The sequence below is a fragment of the Oxyura jamaicensis genome, chromosome 2 (assembly GCF_011077185.1).
Source record: "Oxyura jamaicensis isolate SHBP4307 breed ruddy duck chromosome 2, BPBGC_Ojam_1.0, whole genome shotgun sequence".
Classification (NCBI taxonomy): Eukaryota; Metazoa; Chordata; class Aves; order Anseriformes; family Anatidae; genus Oxyura; species Oxyura jamaicensis.
Window position 1 is genome coordinate 122,098,462 of NC_048894.1, and position 8,299 is coordinate 122,106,760.

The 8,299-nt window shown below is 55.3% G+C and overlaps 1 protein-coding gene across 1 annotated transcript; it reads left to right on the plus strand.

Annotated features, from left to right (window-relative positions):
- The first annotated feature begins 4,101 nt into the window (after window positions 1-4,101).
- On the plus strand, window positions 4,102-6,890 carry BHLHE22 (basic helix-loop-helix family member e22). Its single transcript, XM_035317414.1, has one exon. It carries the CDS (start codon window positions 4,820-4,822, stop codon window positions 5,756-5,758), a length of 939 nt encoding a protein of 312 aa, XP_035173305.1. The 5' UTR covers window positions 4,102-4,819; the 3' UTR covers window positions 5,759-6,890.
- Window positions 6,891-8,299: the final 1,409 nt, after the last annotated feature.

Here is an 8,299-nt window from a genome sequence, read left to right on the forward strand (position 1 = left end):
AAAAAAAAAAAAAAAAAAAAAAAAAAAAAAAAAACAAAAAAAAAAGTGGGGGAAAAAAAAAAAAAAAAAAAAAAAAAGGAAAGAAGAACACTGGAGATGGCCAGAGTCTCAAAGTTCCCAAAACCAAAGCAAAGCACACTGAATCACGGGCTCTTCTAGTTGTTCTCTTTAAACCTCGGGTAATGCTTTAGTGCTCGTGCACCCTGAGCTGTCCCTGACCCTGGAATGCCATCGGCCTCTTCCAGCCAAAGTCGGTTTCATGTGCATACACTTCCCGAAGTGTGACTATGTAAACGCATTAATAAAACCCTTTGAGAGCCTCTTGACTCTTACCCAAGCTCATCCTTTAGCCCCTGGCTTCAGCTTCAAAAGTAGACCAGAAGCACGATCATTCCCTTCCCCGTGTTTCCTGCGTGTATTTTCGGCCGATTCCCCCACCTCTACATTTCCAGGTCACTTTCAGCGTCTCCAGCCCCTTCCTTCCCGGCCCGAGACGAGCCGTGCCGGGGCTCAGTGCACTTCTCCCTCTGCCCAGGAGATGGTGCTGTGGATTTTGGATCGGAAGAGCCGCAGCGGGGGCCGGGGCCGGGGGCTGGCGGTACGCAGCCCCGCTCCGTGCGGGGATGGGGTCGGTGGGAGGCTGGTGGTCTTCCCGGGGGACCCCCAGGTGCCACCGGTGCCCCTGCAGCCCCGCAGATATTTCCCTCGTCCCCCAAGGAGCACGGGAGGGGAGGATGCTGTCCTCTGAGCAGCGTTTCGTAGCCCCTCGCCACCCAACGTTTGCTGCCGGACCCCCCTCCGTGTGGTCCCAAAGCTGGGACACCGGAGACAGGTTTGTACGGAGAGCTTCGCCCCCCTCTCCCCCCCCCCTACACGCAGCACCTGTGGGCTGCGTGGTCCTGGGAATAAACGATAAATAAAAATAGAAGAAAATAATAATAATAATAATAAACTTCCCAACCTGGGAATTCACCGGGGAGAGGTACCTCTGAGGAGGTTTGTACTGGGAGAGGATGCAATGGAGGTGGCTTTATTTTTCTATTTTAACCTTTATCCACTCCACCCTAAACTTAACTAAAGTTTGCCAACTGGTGAAGAAAACACGCAGGCAGCCGCGGCGAGAGCAAGCTCTCTCCGACCTCCGGCTCGGCTGTGCCCCGCTGGAGGGGGATCGGCGTGGGGGATCGGCAGGAGAGGCTGCAGGAAGGAGCCGTCGGGCTAAAATCCACATTCAGGTCCCGGGAGCCCTTAAGCAAAGTGTCCTTACCCCGGGAGGCTTTCAGCACACGGCAAGCCCAGCCCTGGGAGAGAGGGAAGGGAATTTCAACTTCTCTCCCGGTTGGGGTGCAGCAGAACAAGATGACTCTAGAGTGGAGCTTGGAAAAAGAGCAGACGATGTGCTGTCCGCGCTCAGCCCTGCCCCGGGTCCTTCCGGCCTTCCCCGGCCACGTTCAACTTTGCAGCTGCCTGCGGCCACCGGGCTCTGGGGGCTGCGGGCTGCTCCTTCCCCCAAATAACGCCCGAAGCGGAGCTCAGGGGGCTGCGGTACAATTAAAGCAGGTAACGAGACGCCAGGCAGATGTGTTTTCATTGCGCTGTAAGGTAAACGCGGTGTTAAATGCCTGACAACTTCCCAGAAGCAATCAGCAAAAGTTTACGAGTGCATAAACTTCAAAGACCATTCCTCGGTATTTTTATAAGCCCCGCATTTAAAGCTTCTATAAATTCTTCTGCCTGCTTCCAAACTAAAGTTCCCGGAGACTACAAAACAGCCACTTTTGCCGGGGGGAGCGGGGAGAGGCAGATCGCAGCCGGCGAGGCTCCCTTTTTGTCTCACTTTTCCCCCTCCAAAGCAAAAGTTTGCCAGAAAGTTGGGATATTAAAGCACGGCTGGGCACAGGCGAAATGACTGGGGTGCAGCAAAGTTTCAGGAGCAGGAGGCAGACCCAGAAAGAGGGGGAGAAGAAAGGCTGGAGAGAAATAAAAGAGCGAGGCAGACGAGCGGCCGGGCAGAGATCCGCGCAGATCTGATGGGTGGACAAGGATGAGCTTAGAGACGAAGAGGGAGAAAAATTGCAGGAGAAGAGAGAAAATGTGGGTGAACACAACTGAGGACAAGGGGTGGCGGCCGGGACCCCGGGGAAATGGCTGTGCCGCCCCTGTCCCCCCGCCCCGACGGCGCGGCCCCCTCGGTGCTTGGGCAACGGGAGCACTCGAGGTCCCCAAAGTTTAAGGCAAAAGGAGGGAGGGGGGGCAGCATTAGTGAGAGAGGGATGGAGCTGGAGACCTCTGTCTCCGAAGGAATAAGCTGCGAGAACCTTCCCCCTAAGCACCACATCAGAATAAGGCTGTCCGTCATCCTCAAGTGACCACAGGAGTTTCACAAGTTGGATGTTAAACAGATTTTTTTAAATAAAATAAAAATAAAATAAAAGTACTGCTGTTATAAAGCCCTTTGTTTATGATCCCAGGGAAAAAAAATGAAGTCGCTAATTGGCAAACAATAAAGGTAAAATGCCTTCGGATTAATAATGATGGAGGTTAACGGTGTGGCATCCCCCGGAAAGGGGGAGGGGAGCGAGGCGCTTGGATGGCGACCAGGGACAAGTGCGGCAGCCAAAGGGGGCTGGGGGGACCTGGGAGGGGGGGACACAGCCCCTCTTCGCAGGGCTCGGCTTGTGTGTTCGTGTCTGATCCCGAGGCACGAGGTGACGGAGGGCCGTATTGTAGTCGTGTCCTTGCTGGATGAAATCTCAGTCAATTACTTTGAAATCCGCAGCTTGGCTTCTTTTCATTCTTTCCAGGTGAAAATTCAAACGTTTGCTGTTGTCGCCTGGTCCTTTCTTTCCCGAAACAAGGCACCCAACTGTTCTGATATTACCATTCAAAAACAGGTTCTGTGGCAAACCTCATTTGTGAATCTATTACAGAGATTAATAGATTATTTCTCCTTTTTCAACTAATTCTCAGTGGGGAAATTTAACCATATGGTAAGGAGAGAATTAGAATTTCATCACATTAGAGCAAAATGTAATGAAAAGAGTCCAACACCTGGGGCCAACTCTGAAAGACACAATTAAAAGGTTTTTAATGAAACCGGAGAAACCCCAAATTTCATAGCCTTCAGTAATTCTGCCACATAAGAATGATTTGCCGCAAGTGTTGGGAAATATTGTTTTTACTGATGTCAGGAGGCTGAAAACCCCGCCGCGAAATGCTAGGTGCTTTCAGAGCGCTGACAATGAAGCGGGGAGGGAGCTGCTGGCGTCTGGCGGTGGAGGAGCAGCGGGACAAAATTCACGCAAACCCTCTGGGCTGCCGCTTCGGAGGGGAGAGCCGGGCGGCTCGGCACAGCCCCGGGGAGCCGGAGTCCCGGGAACCGGGAGGAAACGGGGCCGCCCCTCGCCCCGACACCGGCAGCCCCAGGGGGAGCGGAGCGGGGTGCCCCGGGGAGGAATGGAGGGATGGATGGAGGGATGGATGGAGGGATGGATGGAGGGATAGAGGGTGCTGCCCAGAGTTGGTCCACCTCACCAAAAAGTTGCGCCGGTTTTGCCCTTTCTTGCCCCTCCCTTCCTCCCCGGTTTGGTTCATTTTCAAGGTAACTGATGGGGCTTTATATTTTTATAGGGACACGGGGGATAATCAGTCTAAAGCGGCAATCTGCTACTCGAAAGCGGCTGAGGGGAGGAGGAGGGGAACCTCCTCGCAGTTTGGTCTCCATTTGCTGGAGGGGGGGATGGGGGGGAGGTGGGGAAGAGGGCTGGGGACCATTCGCCTCCCACGGAAGCAAGGTGGACGCTGGCGGTGGGCAGGAGCGGGCACCTAGGCTCGGGTTGGTCCGGGGACTTTATTTTTTTTATTTTTTTTATTTTTAAGTATTTTTCCCAGGCGATCCTTTTCGAGAAGAGGGGAAGGGGTGGGAGGGGGCTAGAAGTGAATGTAAATGCAGGGGTGGGTGGGCTGGGGTGGGGGGAGAGGGTGTCACTCCTGACTCGGCGGCTAAGTTAGCAGAAGTCTGCTGGCAGCACTCGGGAGGGGAAGTGTTCAAGCGGGCTTTTTTTCTGCAGTGCAGGGCTGTAATTTGCTGAAGGAGGCAAAGAACATCCTTCGATCTAAGTAGGGCTTTTAGTGTGCTCATTGATGAGTGAAAGTCGCCACACATGTCAAGCTAAAGGCAGTTGTTGGGTTACTAACAGGACACAACGTCTTGCAAACATATGCGTTAAGCTGTGTATACAGATGGCAGGGAGAATAATGGAGCAGGCGCCTCTTATAAAGCTCTAGCTGCTGCCTGTCTTCAGACCTGGGAAATGAAACTATTCAGACTCAGGGCCAGATAGCGCCTGGGATTGTTTGTTACCGTTTTAATCCTATTAATTAAAACGTTAACCTGATTGGGTAGAAAGCTCTGTCCCAACAGGCGAGTCTTCTTCATAATAACCTACTCTCAGAGATAATGATGTAAAAGACTCCCCCGTCTGCGGCGGCTGCTGGTTGATGGCTCCGGAAATCTCTTGAAGGTGAATCCAAGCAAGATAAACGGTGGAAGCGGCTCGGCTGGCAGCGCACAATGCCCCAGCGCGGCGCCTGCTGAGGGCGAGCCGGAGCCGGGGACGAAGCCGGGGACGAAACCGGAGCCGGGGACGAAGCCGGAGCAGCAGCAGCAGCGGCGGCGGCGCCGGGCAGGGCGCAGCCCCGGCGGGAGCCGGGAGCCCGGCAGCGGCAGCAGGACGCCCGCTCGCCGCCTGCCGCGGCGCGGAGGAGCCTTGGAGGAGCGGGCCGGGAGCTGAGGGGGGCGGCGGCGGCGGCGGCGCCGATGGAGCGGGCGCTGGGGCTGCCCGCCGAAGAGGACCTCTTCCACAAGAGCCTGGCCGCCTCGGCCAAGCGCATGGAGTCCGCCTTCCGCTCGCCCCCGGGGCTCGACCTGTCGCACCCCCGCGACCGCCAGCCCTCGCCGCTCGCCTGCTACGAGGCGGCCGAGCCCGAGGCGCTGCTGCAGCCCGGCGGAGGAGGCGGCGGCGGAGGCGGCGGCGGGGGGGACCCGCTGGGGCTGCCGCCGGGCTCCGTGTGCGTCAAGTACGGCGAGAGCGCCAGCCGCAGCTCGGTGGCCGAGAGCAGCGGCGGCGAGCAGAGCCCCGACGACGACAGCGACGGCCGCTGCGAGCTGCTGCTGCGCGGCCCCGGGGGGGACCCCCGCGACGCCTCGCCGGCGGTCGGCGGCGGCGGGGGCAGCGGCGGCGGCGGCGGCGGCGTGGGGCCGAAGGCGGCCGAGGGGGGCTGCTCCAACAGCCACGGGCACGGCGGCAGCAAGAAGTCCAAGGAGCAGAAGGCGCTGCGCCTCAACATCAACGCGCGGGAGCGGCGGCGGATGCACGACCTGAACGACGCGCTGGACGAGCTGCGGGCCGTCATCCCCTACGCGCACAGCCCCTCGGTGCGGAAGCTGTCCAAGATCGCCACGCTGCTCCTGGCCAAGAACTACATCCTCATGCAGGCGCAGGCCCTGGAGGAGATGCGGCGCCTCGTGGCTTATCTCAACCAGGGCCAGGCCATCTCCGCCGCCTCCCTGCCCAGCTCCGCCGCGGCGGCGGCGGCGGCGGCGGCCGCGCTGCACCCCGCCCTCGGCGCCTACGAGCAGGCGGCCGGCTACCCCTTCAGCGCCGGGCTGCCCCCCGCCACCTCCTGCCCGGAGAAATGTGCCATTTTCAACAGCGTCTCCTCCAGCCTCTGCAAACAGTGCACGGAGAAGCCTTAAGCCGCGCCGCCGCCGCCGCCTCCCCGCCTCCGGTAGCCGGGCAGCGGCGGTGGCAACCGGGGGTCTGCGGCCGGGCCGGGGGGCGAGGGGGCGGCGGAGGGACTGCGAGCCGCCAGGGCCCCCCCGCCTGCCCCCCGGGCCGGCGGCTTTTTGGGGACGGAGACGGGCCCCGGTGGGAAGGGGGCGCGGGGCCGGGGCGGGCGGAAGGGCAACAGGGAGGGGGCTTCAGCCCCGGGGGAGCCGGGGGGGTTTCCCTGGAGGTGCGACCCACACAAAGGAGAGGCTGAGACGCGGCGGGCCGGGAGGGCTGGAGCCGCGGAGAGGGATGGAAAGAACCCCCCCCCCCCCCCCGCCTCCCCTCCCTCGGGACCCCGGCCCCGCCGCCCCTCCGCCCGCCCGGGGCGCTGAGGTCCCGGGGCCGGTCCCGGGGCAGGAGCCGGCGGCGGAGGTGGATGGATGGGACAAATCAGAGAGGGCACTCGAGCATAGATTTTTTTTAAAATTATTATTAGCAGTATTATGATTATTCTGAGCCAGGAAACGAACAAACTTGAAATGTAAACTTATTATTTAAGCGACTCGCAGAAACAAAGAGACTGGACCACTGCTATGGAAGACTTTGTATTTTTTATCGTCTCTAAACTTTGATCCTGTGAAAATGCGCAAAGTTTTGGTGAGAGTGATTTAAAAAAAATAATCGAGAGAGTTAAAAGACAAAAAAAAAAACGGCAAAAAATGACCGATCCGAACCCCTCCTCCGTGTGGCCGAAAGTATCGCATTTTTCAAAGAAATATTTACGTGCACCTTGTTTCTTTCCACTTCGCAATGATGTATGAACAAGACATGGTATTTATTTGTTATTCTTTAACTGACCCTCCCACGCCAACAGTATTTCTCATGCGTTAAGGTCAGGGGTCTTCTGTGCGGTTACTTTAAAATGCTTCTAAAATTCTGTTTATGGATTAACTTAAACTGTGTGCCAAGTGTTTTAAAACGTTTATTTGCCAACGCCGTATAGCCAGAAATGTTGATGTATCCGAGCTGCTTAGGTTTATGAAAGGTCATCTGGATTTTAAGTTGCATCATCCCTGTATTTCAATTGAGCTTTAATAAATTGCTTCAGTCCAAAAATTACAGGAAAGGTGTATTCTTAATTGCTCAACCAACTGATTTTTGAGAGGGTATCCTTTGTATTATAACAGGTAATAGCTATTTACTTTTACATGGCATCAGAGCAATAGCTGCTACAAGAACATTTGCCAAGCCAATGTTTTCCCAGGCGCTGGGTGGTTTTCAAAGGTATAATTTAAACCGCTTTTAACGTGGATGTAAATTATTCTGACTGTGGGTGATTATTTAAGTTGAAATACTTTAAAATACTTTAGGCTGATTTACAGAACGCGTGGAATTCTTATCCTTTCTTTTTCTCGGGGGGTGGGGTGGGAGGGTGGGGTGTTTCTTTTTTTCTTCCTTTTTTTTCTCTCTCTCTCTTTTTTTTTTTTTTTTTTTTTGGAAGAAAAATGAGAGATGAAGAGCAAGAAATAGCTATTTACCCAAAGTGAGCCTTCAGTTTGAGTTTGCATGGCTGGGTGGCTGTCTCTCTGCCATTTGTAAATCAAGATTTTTGTTTGCTTTGGTTCTTTTTTTTTTTTTTTTTTTTTTTTTCCAAAACGAGCCCTGCTATTTTCCACTATTTGCAGATAATACAAATTCGGACTGTCAGGTTGGATGGCAAAATAGGAGCCATGATGGATCTGTTGGCAGGTCACGGATGTGTAAAGAGTGATATATATTAAATAGGTCAATCAGATTATGACAGCAATGTACGATCGTTTGTATGTGTATCTATGTCGGAAAGAATCTTTATTAAAATATTTTGAACAAACGCTTGTATTATGCTGTGCTCTGTTAAGGATACACCTCCAGATTTAAGGGGGGGTGGTGGTGTTGCTCCTTTCCTTTGCCTAGCCCGCCCAGTCCCCCCCTCCCCTCTCCCAGCCCCCGGGATGGGGCAGAGGAGCTCCCTCTTCTCCCCTACCGTGACCCTACAGGGGGGCCAGGGGGTGACAGCGCCTCATACAGCGCCCTGATACCCCGAGGTGAGCCATCCCCCTACCCCTTTCCACCTCCTCCTTGTCCCCCTCCAAATTTTGGGACCGGCAGAGCCGCCTCCCCGTCGGGCCCCCCCTTCCTTCCCTCCCGGCCGGCGCCCGGTGTCCGCGGTGCCTCCACTCCCATCGGCAGCTCCGCACGCGGGGGAAGGGGATAAATATTTTCCGCTCCACTTGCCATCAAAAAAGATTAATCAGAACCTGTAACTTTTCAGGAAACATAACTGTAAAGTGCCACGGAGCTGTGGGAAGGCAGCCCAGAGAGGGTGGGCAGATCAGCCCCCAGGCGCAAGGAGAAGCGTCTCTCAGCATTTACTAGACAAAGGCTGGGTGCGTCTAATTATGATTATTAAAACAATTTCCATGACGATGTCTAATATTATGTTAATTTGAAAACAACTGTGTATGAAAACTGTCGACTATAATACC